This window comes from Podarcis bocagei, assembly GCF_964188305.1.
Source record: "Podarcis bocagei genome assembly, chromosome: 10".
Lineage (NCBI taxonomy): Eukaryota > Metazoa > Chordata > Lepidosauria > Squamata > Lacertidae > Podarcis > Podarcis bocagei.
The window spans coordinates 10177981-10197844 of record NC_138135.1 but is presented as its reverse complement, the minus strand read 5'-3'; the positions used below and the strand labels follow the sequence as shown (position 1 = coordinate 10197844).

General features: G+C 47.9%; 1 protein-coding gene across 4 annotated transcripts in view; it reads right to left on the bottom strand.

Moving 5' to 3' along the window:
- The window catches only part of PLXNA4 (plexin A4), a 623585-nt gene that overhangs the window by 144999 nt on the left and 458722 nt on the right, over positions 1-19864 (bottom strand). For all 4 annotated transcript variants that reach the window (XM_081209755.1, XM_081209758.1, XM_081209756.1 and 1 more), the window contains 4 exons: positions 17136-17259; positions 13037-13190; positions 10228-10327; positions 6933-7047 (listed from right to left, as the gene is read on the bottom strand). In XM_081209755.1, the coding sequence (XP_081065881.1) occupies positions 6933-7047; positions 10228-10327; positions 13037-13190; positions 17136-17259 (493 nt within the window). The remainder of the gene's footprint in view (positions 1-6932; positions 7048-10227; positions 10328-13036; positions 13191-17135; positions 17260-19864) is intronic.

Here is a 19864-nt window from a genome sequence, read left to right as displayed (position 1 = left end):
ATGGCAGAAAACAGCACCAGTCGTGTAGTGATTTCCCTCTGAACGATGCCAACGTGAGGAATTTAAGCTGTTCTCAATATTAACTGCATTTATCACCTCACCTTTTCCTCCAAGGGGCTCAAGGGGGGCGTACCTGTTTCTTCCCCCCTCCCTTCATGCCCACAACAATCCTGCGAGGTCGCTTAGCTTAGCCCTTAGCTTGTAGTGATTTCTTTTGGCGGATGTTGTTTTGTTCCTTTTCCTTACACAGCAACGCGTCTCTGACTGCGAGCAACAGCAACAATGTCCAAATGCATCCTGGCGTTGCCTGTGCTTGTTTTTGTTTCTTGTGAAAAGAAGCCACGAGAAGCTGCAAACTAATGTGCCGGGGAAAGCAAGAGGCGGTAATAAGCATGCCATGCGCCGCGCATAGCTCCTGATTTACAGCTCGCACTGTGTTTACATTATTACACTACTAATTTCCACGGTCATAAAATCATATTTATATTTTATGCCACGGAGCAGGGGAAGGGGACTAAAGAGATCTTATTAGGCCATAAAAGAGGAATCAGGTCAGTGATAACACAGGGAGGGCTTCAAGCCCTGTAAATTTCCTTTGTATCTTTTGTCCAGCCTCGCCACATCTCTCTCTCTTTTTCTCTCTCTTTCCCTCCACCCTTACCAACTCTGCCATCACCTCCAAAGTCACACCCTTCCCTTGGGTAACAGAAGCAGCCCAGCAGAGGCTCCAGCCGGTCAGAGGATCCTTTAACGCACCATATATTTTATCTGCATTTCCTAAAAGTTTACGGCGCCATTAGCTTGATGGATGACGTACATATTTATTGGCACAGAAGTAATAATGGAGAAGGAGAATGCCCATAACCTTAAAAGGTAACTGAGGAAAAGAAGTGCTGCCTGGGGGATTTATGGAAGGCATAAACGTCTGTAGATAACAACAGAATAATTGAGTATTGGACTGCTGGTGGCTCCGACAGGCTCCATCCTAGTTAAGGGGGCTGTCAGGGACTCCTCCCCATAAAACCGGTTTTATTTCCTTTGTTTATTTTTTAGTGCTGGCGAGAAGCATCTGTGAGCAAAAGCCTGAGGATGCCCTCCCCTCTTACTCTCCAACCCAAGATCTAGCTCAGGGGTCCCCAAACTAAGGCCCGCGGGCCTGATAAGGCCTGAGGGCTTTGTTTATCCAGCCCACGGCAACCTCCGCCGCCGCCCACTCTTACCGGTGCTGCGTTGCACGGCTGCCCACTCCCAGGTCAGAGGAGCGTCAGAAATAGCTTGTGCGCTTGCGCAAGCATTATTTCTGCATGCACAAGTGTTATTTCTGGTGCACATTTGGGTCGGAGGAGGCCAGTGCACATGTGCACAAGCTATTTCCGGTGCTCCACCGACCCGGAACTGCACCGGAAATCGTGTGTGCGCATGCGTATGGGCATGAGCTCCCCCACCCGCCGGCCCACAGTGCAATCGGCGCTGGAGACACTGGCCCGAGGTGCAGTAAGTTTGCTGAGCCCTGATCTAGGTCTTCTTCTTCTTTTGCAATAAAGATCCTGCTCGATCAGGCCAATGGTCCATTTCTCCTAGCACCCTTTTCTCGAAGCTACGCTTCTGAACCCCCGTTTCTGGAAACCGCAGGAGTGGGGTGTCCTATTGGGCTTGGGTCCTACTTGCCGGTTGTAGTCTCTTTGACTACATGCATCGAAGAAGCAACATCTGCTTAGCCAAAGATGCTCTCTTGCCTCCAGCCAAGAGAGGACAAAGGACTGTCTTCTTATGAGATAGTTTCTAGGTATACAGTGGTGCCCCGCAAGACGAACGCCTCGCGAGACGAAAAACTCGCAAGACAAAAGGTTTTTTCGCAAGACGAATTTCCCTATGGGCTTGCTTCGCAAAACGAAGCTTGCCCCTGCACCCCAGACCTCTATTGAAGCAAGTGGCGGCGGGGAGAAGATCGCTTCTCCCCGTTGCCAGCCCCGCAATCTCCTCGCCTTCCCCCCTCTCCCCGGACCCCTTTTGAACCAAGGGGCGGCAACGGGGAGAAGCGATTCTCCCCGCTGCCCCTTCCCTTGCTTTAAAACAGGTCCGGGGACAGAGGGGAAGGCCTCTGTCCCCAGACGGTCTCCATAGGAACACATTGATTGATTTTCAATGCATTCCTATGGGAAACCGTGCTTCGCAAGACGAAAAACTCGCAAGAAGAAAAAACTTGCGGAACGAATTAATTTCGTCTTGCGAGGCACCACTGTATATGTTACTTTTCTAAGCTAAGTCTGCCTTCTGGGATCCGATTGTCAACAGAATGTGAGTGAGTAAACTCTTTTCATAGTTTTATAGAAGACTGTGTCGTGTCTTATCTTTTATGAGGGAATAAGAGGGAAATACCAGAACCGCTATTATAGAGGCTTTAGCGAGCCTGAGCCAACGCATCCGCTGTGAGTTTAAAAAGGGGAATGTTACTCTGCTAAATTGTGAACTTGTTAACACAAGTTGGAAAGGCTATTATCAGACAATATAACCTCTCCTGCATCCCTGAACATTCCCACATTAATGGGTGGTGTATAGATAATAAATGACGCTGATGATGAACCAGGATGTCCCTATATTCATTGGATAAATGTTGGAGAGTGCTGCTGTTGTGCTCAGATCCTGTTTGCCATTGAGGCACCCGGTTGGCCCACCCAGGATGGGCCTGATCCAGGAAGCTCTTCTGACGTTCTTATTTATCTATTGCTCTTTAGTCTTTCTCCTCTCTCTGGGCAGCTTTGCAGGGCAACCTCTGCTTGGCTGCCCAAGGCCTGCTCCCCGGCTCGTTCCTCTCGCACCTGTTACGAACCCTTCTTTCTCCATCTGGAGAGCATCCATTCCGGAGACCCAAGAGGGGCGGCAAATCTCGCTTCTTAAGTGGAGGGAAAGGGACAAAGGAAATCAGCGCGTTTGAACCTGAAGGGTCTCTTAAAGGCCTGCTAACATGCAGCAGCTGTTCCGGGGGAAAGGCACAGCCGTGGGATCTGCCAAACCCTGGGATGAATTAATATCTGAAGCCTTCATTCTTTTATGTGTCCCAAAGCATGAATGAGCTGGCATGAAATACTTGCAGCAAACAAGATATTTCTTCTTCTTCTTCTTCTTCTTCTTCTTCTTCTTCTTCTTCTTCTTCTTCTTCTTCTTCTTCTTCTTCTTCTTCTTCTCCTCTCCCTCCCCTTTTCGTTTTGGCGGGTGGGTGGAATGAAAACAGCTACGCACGAAAAGATGAAAAACTCCTTCAAGGTAATTAGATGATTAAGAACCTTTTAAGCCCAGGACCTAACAGATTTGTTATCTGGAGCTGCTCTTTTTACACATTCCAAGCTTTTATTCTCTGCTTACCGCCCGCCTTATTGCAATCCGCCAACCCGCCCCCCCATCTCCCGCTGCTGCCCTGCGCCACCCACTTGGTTCCTACTCATACAAAGCTGAAATCCTTTTCAGAGTCCTGAACAAGATACTGTTCATCTCTCGCACGTCAAAAGAAACGCAGGCAACAGAGGCTCACTTCTTCATCCCATCCATTCAAACTGGGCTAGCTTATGGCATGTGGCTGGCGCCAGTGATACAGGAGGGTTGCGATGCCAGGAAGGAATCGTTGAAAGTAGCAAGGGGAGAGGTTTCGGTGGGAGAAAGAGGACTTTCTCGCTGCCACAAGGGCCAAATCTGGGCTCATCAATAGGAGTATAGCATCTAGATCAAGGGAAGTAATAGTGCCACTGTATTCTGCTCTGGTCAGACCTCACCTGGAGTACTGTGTCCAGTTCTGGGCACCACAGTTCAAGAAGGACACTGACAAACTGGAACGTGTCCAGAGGAGGGCAACCAAAATGGTCAAAGGCCTGGAAACGATGCCTTATGAGGAATGGCTAAGGGAGCTGGGCATGTTTAGCCTGGAGAAGAGGAGGTTAAGGGGTGATATGATAGCCATGTTCAAATATATAAAAGGATGTCACATAGAGGAGGGAGAAAGGTTGTTTTCTGCTGCTCCAGAGAAGCGGACACGGAGCAATGGATCCAAACTCCAAGAAAGAAGATTCCACCTAAACATTAGGAAGAACTTCCTGACAGTAAGAGCTGTTTGACAGTGGAATTTGCTGCCAAGGAGTGTGGTGGAGTCTCCTCCTTTGGAGGTCTTTAAGCAGAGGCTTGACAACCATATGTCAGGAGTGCTCTGATGGTGTTTCCTGCTTGGCAGGGGGTTGGACTCGATGGCCCTTGTGGTCTCTTCCAACTCTATGATTCTATGATTCAAATCAGAATATAAGAACTTGAGAAGAACCTGCAGGATCAGGCCAACGGCCCATCTACTCCAGCATCCTGTTCTCACAGTGGCCAACGAAATGCCTATGGGAAACCCGTACGCAGGATCCGACCACAAGAGCAACTCTCCCCTCCCGGGGTTTCCGGTAAAGCCACTTCCGCCCTGCAGAGGAGGTGGGGTTGCGGGCTGCACGGCCCCATCCCCCGCGCGATTGGGGGAATCCCCAGCCGCATCACCCCCTGGCCAGCCAATCAGCTGGCTCTGGGGGCGTGGCCTGCCATATTTAAGACAGGCGCGGCCGGGGATCTCCCTCTTTTCCTGCCTGCCAGTTGTTCCGGTTTCTCCCACCCTCCCGCCCTTTAAGGTTTTCGTTCCTTGACCTTGCTACGGACCTTGGTTGTTCGCCGTTGAGGGGCCTGGTAGGAATCTTTCCACTTGGCAAATTGGCACCAGCCACTTGGTTTTCGCCTACCTCGTAGCAAATTGTCACAACTTTCTTGGTATTGGCGGTTAGACAATGGTATTGTTCTGTAGTTGGCAGAGGGGAGGAAGCGCCATCACCTGCCCTGCATATCGAAGGGTAATCCAATAAAGGATTTGGGGGGGGGCATGGCCCTGTCCGAAGCCTGGGGAGGTGAGGGCCTAAGGCACGCCCCCTTTTAGTCACCCCAGGGGAGTTCCTAGTTGATGTGCATCAGCAGGACTCCCCCTACTGGTAGTTAACCCTTCCCGGACTTCAAGAGGACTGGCTGAAGCCGGATATAGTCTGTTAGGACCAATGCCTAAGCCAATACTGCTCATCACCTGTAACCAATAAAGTTGTGGCCTTATTTAGCCCATTAACCTTCATAATTGTGTTATGTGTCTTTATTTCCACTGGGGGGCGGGGAACTCGCCACACAACCGATATTCTGAAGCATCGCTGCCTCTGAACATGGAGACAGAGCCTAGCCATCATTGCTAGCAGCCATCAACAGGCCTCTCCTCCAAGAATCTGTCCAATCCTCTCTTAAAGCCATCTAGCCTGGTGGCCATCTAGTGGCAGGGAGTTCCATAGTTTAAGCATGCACTCTTACTTGAATTCTGCTTGCTGGTTTTCCACAGCTGTTTGATTGGCCAGTTTGAGAACCGGGTGCTGGACTAGATGGGTCGCTACAGGCTCTCCTGACATTCTTATGGAGGTCCAACATCATCTGTGTGGTCACAGGTCTGCCATCCTTGCCTTCTGATACGTTGACAACCACAAGAAGGAATGTAGGCTTTTTGTTGCATTTTTTCCCCTTTCAAATCTTAGGGAATGCGTAAGTTGGCATGATCTCTCTATTAACAACCCATTGCTCCACTTCTTCTCTGCTTCTTAATAAATATCCCAGTCCTAAGCATGGTTCTGTCTTTGTCCTCTCGAACACCACCTTTCCTTTCCAACAATTCATTCCACAAAGGACGGAGTTGCCAAGTGTGTTGTAAACCAGCAGGGCTCAATTCTCCCAAGCCTCCGTCGCAAAGGGAAATTATACGTCAGAGTGAAGTATCCCAGTTACAAATCATCCCACCATATTGTCAGCCTGTTTTGATTGAGCTCAACGCCGGAGGCGTAAATATTCTTGCTTTATTGCCAAGCTGAAGTTTTGAACAAGATGCGGACAGGCCTTTCCAATGTCTGCGCTTTGTGTGAGCGATGCCTATTTGGATATTAATCAGGTGAATGAGTGAAAATGGACTAATCCGATCTTTTGTAAAAAAAGACTTGTCTCCAACTGGTCCATTAGGGGGCAACTGTTATTGAAGATAGGATATAGAAGAGGCTTTGGGATGCTGTACCACTATGCTCCAAATCTGCTCCAGGTCTGAGAAATAATGCTAAGAACTGTTTTTGAGGTGCACCTGTAAAGCTTTCTTTACAGAAATGCGGGTGGTGCTGTGGGTTAAACCACAGAGCCTAGGACTTGCCGATCAGAAGGTCGGCGGTTCGAATCCCTGCAATGGGGTGAGCTCCCATTGCTCTGTCCCTCTCCTGCCAACCTAGCAGTTCGAAAGCACGTCAAAGTGCAAGTAAATAAATAGGTACCACTCCGGTGGGAAGGTAAACAGCGTTTCCGTGCACTGCTCTGGTTCACCAGAAGCGGCTTAGTCATGCTGGCCACAACCAGGAAGCTGTACGCCGGCTCCCTCGGCCAATAAAGCGAGATGAGTGCCACAACCCCAGAGTCGGTCACGACTGGACCTAATGGTCAGGGATCCCTTTACCTTTACCTTTAAAGCTTTCTTACACTTCAAGAACAATGGCAGTATTCCACCAAATAACGATGGAATGACTTCTGCTTGCACAATGAGACTTGTCCCACTCTCTCCTCTCCGTATCTCCTCCACAATTTGTTTTGGGGTTTTCCCCAACCTTCCCAGCTAAAGCATCCATAACAGATGGCCTGGAAGCTGGGCAGTGAAGAAGCCAGACAAGCCTTATGTGAAGAAAATTCCACAACTTAGGGGCTACCACAGAAAAGGCCACCCCTCTCCCCAGCCTGGAACTTTCTCATATGAAGCCAACAAATCACATTCCTAAAACTCTCTCCATGTTTCCTCCCCACCCATTCCCCTTAAAGGCAAGATGGCGGACCCTGGCAAACATCCCACAGGGCATTCCTACCTCAGGAACCTTGACTCGTCCTTCCAAGAAGTGGCAGTTGAGGGGTTCATGAGTACAGACATGGCGGTATTTGCACCAGTGGCACCGGTAAGGGCTCTCCACGCAGGACAGGCACCTGGGCAGAAGGGAAAAGAGGAAAAGGAAATTGATAGACTTCAAATGCAAAATATGATCTGGACATTTAAAGAAGGCACAGGAAAAGCAACCACACAATGCGGAGGGGAGCAAAGAAAATTATTATTTTATTATTTTATTATTTTATTATTTTATTATTTTATTATTTTATTATTTTATTATTTTATTATTTTATTATTTTATTATTTTATTATTTTATTATTTTATTATTAGCATGAATATTTATTTGCTGCTTTTTCACAAAAGTGACTCAAAGTGGCTTAAAACAAACATTAATGCCCATTATAAGAACAAGAATAAAAGAGGAAACTGAAATGATTTTATATATATATATATATATATATATATATATATATATATATATATATATATATATGTCGTCCACCTTTTTCTCCAAGGAGCTCAAAGCTCTCCCCCACCTCATAAATACCCACAACAGCCCTGTGAGGTTGGTAAGGTGGCTGAGTGGCAGTGTCTAGCCCAGGGTGACCCAGTGAGCTTCCTGAGTGAGTAGAGATTCGAACCCAGGTCTTTCCCGGGTCCTAGTCTGCAGTCTAACCACAACACCACACTGGCTCATAAAAGGGGCAGATCCCACTTAACCCATGCCGTTGAAAAGACGAGCAGCAGAAGAGGCCACAAATATACTTAAGTTCTGTCCTCAATGAGGACCAGAAAGCTGGGAGAATAAAAATGTTTCTGCCTCAAGCCTGGACACAGACAAGGATGATGCCAGGCACACCTTTGTGGGCGGAGCATTCCATGAATGGGGAGCCACCACCAAAAAGGCCCCATCCTCATGTCCCTACCCTTTGAAACTCATCCGAGGAGGCACACAGAGAAGAGCTTCAGATGAGGACTGCAAGATATTGGGGTCCTGAGCTGAGTAAGTCTTTAAAGGTTAAGAGCAGCACTTTGAATTGAGCCAATAATCCAAGTGGTAGCCAATATTATTATTATTTTTTATGCTTAGACCATCCTGCCCTATTCAATAATCTGGTCGCTGAGTTCTGCAGCAGCTGCAGCTTCCAAACCATCTTCAAAGGCAGCCCCACGTACAATGCATTTCAGCAATCTAACTGAGGAGTAATGTTATGCAACTGTTGGGTAGTTTACAGCATATATATAAAAAACTGTAAAACACCAGACATTAAAAATTTCCCGATACAGAGATGCCTTCTTCTAAAAGTCAGATAGTTGTTTATTTCCTTGACATCTGATGGGAGGGTGTTCCACATGGTGGGTGCCACCACCGAGAAGGCCCTCTGCCTGGTTTCCTGTAACCTCACTTCTCGCAGGGAGGGAACCGCCAGAAGGCCCTTGGAGCTGGACCTCAGTGTCCAGGCTGAATGATGGGGACGGAGACGCTCCTTCAGTTATACAGGACCGAGGCTGTTTAGGGTGTTCAAGGTCAGCACCAACACTTTGAATTGTGCCTGGAAACGTACTGGGAGCCAATGCAGGTCTTTCAAGACCAGTGTTATATGGTCTCGGCAGCCACTCCCAGTCCCTAGTCTAGCTGCCTCATTCTAGATTACTTGAAGTTTCCGAGTCACATAGCATAGCTGTAGGCTCTAAAACATTGCAAACAACAGATGAATCCAGCCAAAATTTCTCAAAGAATTTTCGGACTGGGAGGGACCCCACGGGACATCTAGTCCAACCCCCTGCAATGTAACGGCAGCTCAATTGGATCAAAACTGGATTGCTGAGAATTTCAGTGTTTTAACCCTCAAAGGAAGCCTTGCCATGACGGAGGCTCAGAAACGAGGACAATGCTAGGATCAGACCCCAGCATCCACAATCTTTCTGCCCTGTCCTTGTCGCATGAACTCCCTACTTCCCTTCCTCGCTGCAATTGTAAGCCTAGACATAAAAGCAAATATCTCATAATTGCTGTGTACACATTTTTCTTTTTGTAAAAAAATAAGAAAGAAAGAAAAAGGCTGGGGAACTCCCTGGGTTATTCCTATTCTGTCTGTATCCCCCATGCAAACACTCCACCTCCCTCTCCTGCTGGTGAAATCTGTCTCTGCTTCAATCCACCGAAGACTCGGCTGTTCTTTAAATTGATAACAAGCTCCTGCTCTGATAAATCAAATTAAAAATGGATAGTGTATTATAGTTTGTCAAGTCGGAAAGCAAAACACGCCATAAATATTTAAACGCCAGCATCTCTGGGTAGCTGAAGTCGGGTTTCCAACCGCCTCCCCCTTCTCCCCCCCCCTTCCAATTCCACCTGCGCTGCTGTTTGTCAAAGTGGCAGAGACGGGGAAATAGGATTTGGCGTTGCTTGCAAATTGCCAAACTGATGCAAATATCTCTTCCTGGTGCAGCTAGAGCATGCTTTGAGGGCGAGGAAGTCTGTGATAGAGCACCAGTCGCGGAAAAGGGTGGTGCAAGGGATGCTAAAGATACGGTGGGTGCATGCCATGGGAATGCTAGATCTCCCAGCACATGTGAATTGCACTGTGGGTTAAACCACAGAGCCTAGGGCTTGCTGATCAGAAGGTTGGCGGTTCGAATCCCCGCGACGGGGTGAATTCCCATTGCTCGGTCCCTGCTCCTGCCAACCTAGCACTTCAAAAGCATGTCAAAGTGCAAGTAGATAAATAGGTACCGCGCTGGTGGGAAGGTAAACGGCGTTTCCGTGTGCTGCTCTGGTTCGCCAGAAGCGGCTTGGTCATGCTGGCCACATGACCCGGAAGCTGTATGCCAGCTCCCTTTGCCAATAAAGCAAGATGAGCGCCACAACCCCAGAGTCGGCCACGACTAGACCTAATGGTCAGGGGTCCCTTTACCTTTGCCTTACATTTGTACAAAGAGGGGCGCGACCTGATATGCGTTTAAAGCAGGATCATTTCCCCAAAGAATCCTGGGAGCCGTGTTTCGTTATGGGTGCTGAGCGTTATTAGGAGACACCCCTAGTCCCCCAAAAGCATACCCTCCAAGTGCCCCTATTTTCCAGGCACAGTCCCAGAATTACGAACGCCATCCTGGCTTCTGATTTGATCCCAGAATGTCCCTATTTCCTTTGCCAGTGCTGCCACCGCCAAGCTCGGGGAGGAGGATGAGGTGGAATGTTAGAGGGTGTGCGGAAAGAGCTGCGCTTCCCAGAGTTTGTTGGGGAGAGGGACTGGTGGTTAAACCGCAAACTTACGAGTTGTGGACGCTGCAATTGTAGAAGACGAAACTGGTGCTGGCAAAAGTCATCCCTGTTTCCTTGGATTTGAGCTGGAGCTGGACAATGTGGTGGTCTCCTGGAAGAGGAAGAAGAAACAGGACTTATTCTATCTGTCTAGGGAGAGAATGGAAGAGTGCGCCTTTGCGGGTGAAGTCTACACTGACTGGCAGCAGCTGTCCAGGGTTTCAGGGATACGTCTTTCCCAGTCCCACCTGAAGATGTCATGGATGACACCCGGGACCTTCTGCTTGCAAGGCAAACCCTCTGCCACTGAGCTATGGCTCTTCCTGCAGCTAATTGCAAGAATAAAATTGCCTGAGGTTGACCATTTTAGCATTGCGTGGCGAGTCCCTCCCCCCCCCCCCAGTGGAAATAATGACACATGACACAAATTATTAAGGTTAATGGGCTAAATAAGGCCACAACTTTATTGATTACAGGTGATGAAGAGTATTGGCTTAGGCATTGGTCCTAACCGACTATATCTGACTTCAGCCCGTCTGCTTGAAGTCCGGTTAACCACCATTGGGTGAGTCCTGCTGATGCACATCAGCTAGGAACTCTCTCGGGATGATGGGAGTTGTAGTCCAACAACATCTGGGGACCCACAGGTTGAGAACTGCTGCCCTATGAGGACCGCCACTATCTGACGTAAGTTATAGGGCACCCCCTATCGGTGGTTTACCCTTCTGCGTGTACTCCCTGCAGACGGGCAGGAGTCAAGATATATCCTGGCTTCACCCCAATGCCTAAGCCAGGCATGGCCAAACTTGGAGGTTTTGGGACTACAACTCCCATCATCCCTAGCTAACAGGGCCAGTGGTCAGGGCTGATGGGAATTGTAGTCCCAAAACAGCAGGAGGGCCGAGTTTGCCTATGCCTGCCCTAAGCCAAACCGCTCACATCTGTAACCAACAAAGTTGTGGCCTATTTGAACCCTTAAAGAAAAATACTCTGTGCCAGTGTGTTTTATTGTTCTCCTGGGAACTTTGTGGCTCAGGTGCCTTGGCACACAAATGTAACTTTACCCTTCACAGAAGTGAAATTCCTAATACCCTAAAGAAACAACAGTTGTCAGGATCCTTTGGCCAGCGGGTGGGGGGGAGGGAGATCTCTAAATGTGCGTCGGATGTGCTTTAAAACAGAAACTCATAGAATTGTAACATTGCAAGGGACCCCAAAGGGCATCCAGTCTAACCCCCTGCAATTCAGGAATCACCTTGTTTCATAGGAGCCTTCCTGCCCCCTTCTTTAATTCCATCCGCCCCATTCCAGTAAGTATAGGCCATAACCTTACTTCCTTTCTCCCGGCTCACATCCCTGCCTGCCTAACAGACCAGGATGCAGGCTGATGACAGTAATTGCAGGAATTTCATAAGGAAGGTGCACATGTTTAATGCAAAACTTTAACCCGCCTGCCCTCTTCCACCTCTATTATTTTCTTCCTCACCTGAGAGAGTCATTAATCAATCACGCCAAAGGGAACCTGACAACAACTCATCACCGTCGGCCTGTACACACACATGCACATGCACACTCCTGCATACATTTTGCCATTTGAGTGCCCCACCGCTGCCCATCTGCCACGCTGATGACTTTGACAGCTCAGTTAAATGCGTTGTATTTAATAAGAGCTACTCTTCCCTTAGGGATGCGGGTGGCGCGGTGGTCTAAACCACAGAGCCTAGGACTTGCCGATCAGAAGGTTGATGGTTCAAATTCCTGCGGCAGGGTGAGCTCCCGTTGCTCGGTCCCTGCTCCTGCCCACCTAGCACTTCAAAAGCATGTCAAAGTGCAAGTAGATAAATAGGTACCGCTCCGGCGGGAAGGTAAATGGTGTTTCCGTGCGATTCTCTGGTTTGCCAGAAGCGGCTTAGTCATGCTGGCCACATGACCCGGAAAGCTGTCTGCAGACAAACACCAGCTCCCTCGGCCAGTAAAGCGAGATGAGCGCCGAAACCCCAGAGCCGTCCGCAACTGGACCTAACAGTCAGGGGTCTCTTTACCTTTACCTTTTACTTCTCCCTTGCTGGGGACTTCAGAGGGCTGGACAGAGCAGTGGGAGCAACGTACGCCTGCTTGCCCCCAAGTTTAAATTTGGGCAAGGGGGAAGAGAAGGTCCACTTGGATTCAGCACATGTCAGAAATATCCCCTCCCCTGTTCCGTATCAGGACATTCAAGGTCAGCTCTTGGGTTCACTGAGAAGCATTCTTGATAACTGGCCCCCAAACTTGTTGCAGGGTTAAACGCCCTCCCCAAATGCCACAGTTCGCCTTCAAAAGGAAAAGGGAAATCCCAAGAATTTTGGGATGGGTGCATCTGCCTGTTTTGGCTTCTCTCCATTTTCCTCCACACCCCAAAACTTAAATTATTTTCCCCACATCAGTTTGCACTTTTTTTAATTAAGGAGAAGAAGAAAAAAAACCCTCATGAAAATGTATCACTGTGAATTTCTCCTCATAATGTGTTTGTGTACGCAACATTGCTTAATGTGCACCTTTTTACAAAGCCGTTTCCCTTAAAACAATGCATTTCGTAGGGCTTCCCCGGCCAATATGCACAATGTTTAATGCACGCTTTACCGAACCTCATGCGTTCTTTGTGAGCATGCACTGGCAAAATTCAAGAGACGTGTGGGTTTCAAAGAACGGCTGCTTTTCGGCTGGTGCATCCTTCCGGCAACAGTGAATTGTGCAGGTGGCGGGCCTTGAGATGGGAGCTGAATTCAGTTTCTTCCCTCTGCCTCTGTAACAACATCCTGGGTGGAGACTCGGTCGGACTCACCGTTCGCTTTGATGATCTTTGGCACCTCCTTGGCTGCGGGGGACTTGCACTGAATCCGGCTCCCCAGCACTACGCCGTCCATTTCCGACAGGTCCCCAAAGGTGCAGTTGACGCCGTCCGACAGCTCCGGGACATTGTACGTCTCCAGGACCAGCTGCAGGAGAAAAGGGGAGAGGAGAGGCAAGAGGTGGTTGTTGGAGGAAGCCCAGCGAGAGAGGCAGAATTACACTGGCGGTGCTAAGACAAAATGCCTCTTGCTCCATAAGTGGCATCCTTCGACAGAAAGCAGTGCTCAGGGTGGGGAAGGGGTGCGATGCAGATGTAAACGCGAGGTGGCAATGAAGGGACTCCTGGCACAGCGCCGTGCTGGGGTGGGTTTGCCCGGTGGCGGGTAGGAGTGCTCTGCAGCGCTCATGCAAAGTGGGCAGCCTTTGGGGAATGCCGTGAAGGTTCGAGGCTCGCCGGCACGAGCGACGCTTCTGAGGAAGGTGGCTAGTTACTCACAAGAGGCACTCTGCGGACTACAGAGAGACTGCAATGCTGCAGCCTAACTCTCTACGCCTCCTCTCCTAGCACCACCAGCGGAGGGAGCTCTCTGTGTCACCAACAAGGCCCTGCGCATAAAGGAGTCTACATTATGAAATAGATAAATAAATGGGGCCCACAGGTACAAATCACGCCCTCACAAACTCACGGACCGCTACGTATTTGCGTACGCTGCCATTATTCATACGGATGTAAGCCGTTTCAACCGAGAAGCAAAGTACCGTATTTTTTGCACCATAACACTCACTTTTTTCCTCCTAGAAAGTAAGGGGAAATGTCTGCGCGTGTTATGGAGGGAATGCCTATGGGTGGCGGGGGGGGGGGATCTGCTGCAGTCGTGAGCAGAGGATCCATGGTTCCCCTTCCTTCCCTCCTCCGTGGCTTGCTTTGAAACAGCAAAGCGGGAGAAGAGCCGCTGAGTGGGGAGGAGAGAGGGACAGAGAGCTTGCTTCTTTAAAGGAGCAAAGCGGGAGAGGAGAGTGTAAGCGGCTCCTGTCCGGTTGGTTCCTTTAAAGCAAGCAGGCTCTCTGTCCCTCTCTCCTCCCCACTCAGCTCGCTACATAGCAGCAAAGTTTTTCAGCTCGCTAAGCCGGGGATGAGCGGGAGGAGGAAGAAAAGCAGAGCTTGCTTGCTTTAAAGGAGCAAAGTGGGAGAGGAGAGGAGCCTTCTCCTCTTAAACCCCTTTTCTGCATTATTAGCAGCATCCTTCTCCTTGTCCCTTGAGTGCTTTTCCTTCCCTCCCCACTTAAAACATGGTTACAAAGCACGGATCCACATGGATCCTCAGGATTTTTGCACTGGGTCACCCCAAATTCACCATCAGATCACATAGCATGTCCATGGCTACATCTTCTACCAAAAAAATCACGCACCCACTGTTGCCTGGGGCCACAGTGGTGCAAAAACGTGGTTACAAAGCATGGATCCACATGGATTTTTGCATTGGGCTACTCCAAACTCACTGTCAGATCACATGTCTGTGGCCACAGCATGAACCACAAAAATCATACATCCACTGTTTTGTTTAGAATATTTTTTTTTCTTGTTTTCCTCCTCTAAAAACTACGTGCGTGTTATGGTCGAGTGCGTGTTATAGAGCGAAAAATACGGTAATAAAAATTGCTTTGAGCGGATAGATAGAGCGGCTGCGCAGGAGCCAGGTCTGTTTCCAGGCACAATTCAAAGTGCCAGGGCTGACCTTTAAAGCTCTTCACAGCTTGTGACCAAGGTACTGAAACACACAGCCTCTAATAACGCAAATTGTTCTGGGAGTCTTTGAGACGTTATTTTTAGTTGGCTCTGATAACGATTTGTCCTGTAAGCCCACTAAGTGGAAAACCAGTGTATTAATATTGTATAGTGAAAGGGGGAAAATGCCCAGTTTATGGCAAGAGCGCAACGTGTCGGGGGGGGGGTAGAGCCCCCTTGGCTGCCCAGTTGCATCATTAGATGCTCAGAGAAGCAACTGATTTCTAAGTCCGGGCATTTAAACCATGGCTCTCTCCAAAGAATCCTGGGAACCCTCACAAAACTATAACTCCCAGCTCCCTTAAGAAACTGAAATTCCCAGAATTCTGGGAAGCATGCGATGTAAATGTGCTTTAAATCATGGGTAGGTAATCTAAGGCCCGGGGGCTGGATCCGGCCCAATCGCCTTCTAAATCAAGCCCGCAGACGGTACAGGAATCAGAGTGTTTTTACATGAGCAGAATGTGTCCTATTATTTAAAATGCATCTCTGAGTGATTTGTGGAGCCTGCCTGGAGTTTTTACATGAGTAGAATGTGTGCTTTTATTTAAAATGCATCTCTGGGTTATTTGTGGGGCTTGCCTGGTGTTTTTACATGAGCAGAATGTGTCCTATTATTTAAAATGCATCTCTGAGTGATTTGTGGAGCCTGCCTGGAGTTTTTACATGAGTAGAATGTGTGCTTTTATTTAAAATGCACCTCTGGGTTATTTGTGGGGCATAGGAATACGTTCACCCCCCCAAAAAAAAATAGTCTGGCCCACCACAAGATCTCTGGGACTGGCCTTCTGCTGAAAAAGTTTGCTGGCCCCTGCTTTAAATGTTTGGGGCAGATGTGACGTGAGGCTCTTAAATGGGTCTGAAATATGCCCCCGTCCCACAAATCTGGTGACTGACTATATATGGGGTGATTTTCCAAGATAGGGAGTGACTCACAATCTGAGCAACACAGAGTTTTTTCCCCCAAAGTAAAAGAAAGAAGACTACAACTGGAAAATTACCACTGATTATCTTTTGTGTGTGGTGAATTCCTGTTCTTACTGATTTGTTTAAAGGTACAGTATACATCTGTGTGATTTCACGTGTGTTTAATGCTTAAATATTGCTCAATGAGGTGTACAGAAAGAAAAAAGTTGGCCTGGTATCTGTGCATGCCAAGGAAAACTCCTGAGCCGCCTTTCACCCCAGTCCTGTGTGAAAGATGTAGGGACACTTGGCTCCCACTGATTTCAATGGGTCCAGGAATGCCTAAACTGTGCCCAGGATCCTCCAAATCCATTCAGCAGGGCCAGTTGGACCACCAAGTGCATACCCTCCAACATTCCTCAGATGAAAATGGGGACAATTCTCACTCCCCAAACTGATTAGACACAGAAGCATTTTTTAATTAGAAAAAATCAAGACCCTTTCCTCTCTGTTCCTCCTTTCTTCCCACCCAGGGCGGCCCTTTACTGCAGGATTTAACCTCCTTCCACAGGGCATGTAAGACACAGCTATTCCGCCTGGCTTTCAATTTGAACTTAGCCTGATCTTTTATTCCCCTTCCTCCCCTCCCCCTCCCCTTTTTATGAAGATTACCCTCTCTGGGATCCCACAGCTAATTCTCCCCTGGTCTCCTCGCTGGCCCAAATAGGACTAATTTAGCCAGCTAGCCCTGGTGATCATCTGATGTTCATTGGATGGATTTCCCCCTAAATTGATTTTTGAATTCTGAATTTATTGTTATTCACGTTTTATACTGCATTTTATGCTGTTTTTTGTTGCATCAATTAAGTGTTTTAAATTTGTTGTTAGCCGCCCTGAGCCCGGTTTTCTGAACCGGGAAGGGCGGGGTATAAATACATTATTATTATTATTATTATTATTATTATTATTATTATTATTATTATTATTCTGTCTGCCGCTCAGATCTGATGCATCACAGGGCACTGGGTCTCAGTGATAGCAGCCTCTCCTTGTCGCCTGATCTCCAGCAGCTGCCATAAGCTCCCCAAGAGATGAGGCTGGCCGTGGCACCCATGGAGAGGCCACGAAGAGGCCACGGGATGTTCCCTCGCAGCCGTCAGCACCGGGGAAAATAGGGACAGCCTGGGATTAAATCCGAAGCCAGGACAGCTTTCGTAATTCCAGGACTGTCCCTGGAAAACAGGGGCGCTTGGAGGGGATGCAAGTACGTGCTTCGCGTCCACGCAGAACTTGACGTGCTGCTAAGCCTAGGGGTCAAATGGGGCATAAACATGTTGGTAAGGCTAGGGGAAGCTGAAATGGGGTGTTTTGCGGAGAAGAATAAGGCCTCTGCCCTTACCATGACGCTATACTGTGAGACGGAGATGTTGTTGGGGTGCACGGTCAGTCGGACGCACTGCTGCATCTCCGAGGCAAACCTCCGGGGCTCCCTGGACCGCTCACATTGCTCTTTCCTTGTGCACCTGGGAGGGAAGGGAACACAGAAGAAGGCTTGAGAAGTTAGTGCCTGAAGACAGCAGAGAGGTAGCAACAGGTCCTGTGGCGCTCTTGCCTGGTTTGCTTTCATTAGGGCAAAGATCAGCACCAGAGCTGCTCCAACAATTGTTTGCAGAGAGGTGGTGCTGCAGGTTAAACCACAAAGCCTAGGGCTTGCCGATCAGAAGTTCGGTGGTTCGGATCCCTGCAATGGGGTGAGCTCCCGTTGCTCTGTCCCAGCTCCTGCCAACCTAGCAGTTCGAAAGCATGTCAAACTGCAAGTACATAAATAGGTACCGCTCCGGCGAGAAGGTAAACGGCGTTTCCGTGCGCTGCTCTGGTTCGCCAGAAGCGGCTTAGTCATGCTGGCCACATGACCCAGAAGCTGAACGCTCCCTCGGCCAATAAAGCTAAATGAGCGCCACAACCCCAGGGTTGTCCGTGACTGGACCTAACAGCCAGGGCTCCCTTTACCTTTTTACCAATGAAATTATTATTATTATTATTATTATTATTATTATTATTATTATTATTATTATTACCTGCCCTTCACTTAAGGTCCCAGGGCAGGTGATAACAATTAAAAACATGACATTAAAAACAACTTTAAAAACTTACAATTGGAGAAAAAACACCGCAACCACACAAAAAATAACATCGAACAAAAATAGCAGGGACATCTAAGGAAAAGTAACAGAAGTTCATACAACCGCTTACATATTGATTTCAGATATGTCTGCATTAGAAATCTTCAAGGCTGTTTTCTAAAGAGATTTTATTTTCCTCATGTCATGGGACGCCAAACTTTGGGGCAGCTGCAGAAGTGGGCAAGAAGTGTTCACCCACTCAGAAATTGGACAGAAAACAGAACCCTCACTCAGATAGGGTTACATCATTATTATGTATATTATGTATATTTATTTATACCCTGCCAGGGACTCAAGGCAGTTTTCAGATAAAAAGAAGAGCTAAAAACATAGTAAAACATAGTAAAAAATAATCATTATAAAAAATAAGCAATGGTAGAATTAAAACCACACACACACACACACACACACACACACACACACACACACCATACAGATAATTACAATAAAACAACACAGCACAAGCTCTTTCCCAAAAAGCTTTCTGCTCCCAAAAGCCTGCTGCCGGCAGAAGGATAACAAGGAGGAAGCCAGTCTAGCTTCTCTAAAAAGTGAGTTGCAAAGTCTGGGAGCAGCAACCGAAAAGGCCCTCTCCTCCGTCCATACCAAGCAGGCCTGTAAGGGTGGCAGGACTGAGAGAAGGACCTCAAAACCCAACCAGGAAATCTGGTCTTTCAGATAGTTTGGACCTAAGCCGTATGACTTGACTTCATCAGGTAGCTAAGTCTCAATTGGTACACAGCATTATAACATTGCCATATTAGCTATGGGATCCCTAATTGGTTGGACCACATAGCAATAAAAAGACGCCCGTTTTCTTTAAGGAACCAGAGCAGATGCCAAGAAGATCAGCGTGAAGAGTGATGAAAAAGGTTCTGAAAGTTCTCCAAGGACAGAAGAACCTAAAGCTGGGCAATGGCCACCTCTCCATCCGTCCTTCACAACTGTATCCAACATAAATAAAGACTCGTCTCTCAGTGGACCGCTGGCAGTTCCCCAGGAAGGAAGTAATTATGGCTTTTATCTCACAACCCATGTAGCTAGAGGGGCCCAGGGTTAATAAAAAAAGGAGCTCCAGCAAGTTTGCTGATTATAATCCATTAAACTAATGCAACACACCTTCAAAGGCTAGTTTCAATGGATTCTTATGATATTAGAAGCAATACAGGCCCCATTAAAATCCCCTCTGAAGCTCAAATATGAAAGTTAAATAATTTGCCCTCTCCCAAACTTTGATGTTTCTGTTTCTAAGTTATGAGCATCTAGCCAGAGTTAGGGTGGGAAGAACATCACATGCACTCAGGCGCAAATGAATTCAACACCTCGGCACCGAAACCTGTATGGGAACAGGTGATGCAGACAGAGTTGTACATGACTGATTTGACCGAGCATTCGGGCTTGACGTACACATGCAGAATTATTATTACGATTGTTATTGTGAATAAGCAGAATGAATCTGGACCACTTTAGACTGCAGGTAGGCCAATCACATTTTCACGCCACATTCTTTCTCCTCGGTGTGTGAATGTTCTGTGAGTACATTTACTGCTCCCCTTTGAGCTTTCAAAAACTGGTATCCCCCAGCCATAGTCTGAAGTGGCAAACTCCAATCAACCTTATTCTTCTCCATTGTAGATCAGAGCCCCATTCAGAATTCATGAAGACTATAAAGCCTCAATCACCTTGCCAAAAAAGGTCCGTATAGTTAAAGCCATGGTTTTCCCCGTAGTGATGTATGGAAGTGAGAGCTGGACCATCAAGAAGGCTGATCGCCGAAGAATGGATGCTTTTGAATTATGGTGCTGGAGGAGACTCTGGAGAGTCCCATGGACTGTGAGAAGATCAAACCCATCCATTCTTAAGGAAATCAGCCCTGAGTGCTCACTGGAAGGACAGATCGTGAAGTTGAGGCTCCAATACTTTGGCCACCTCATGAGAAGAGAAG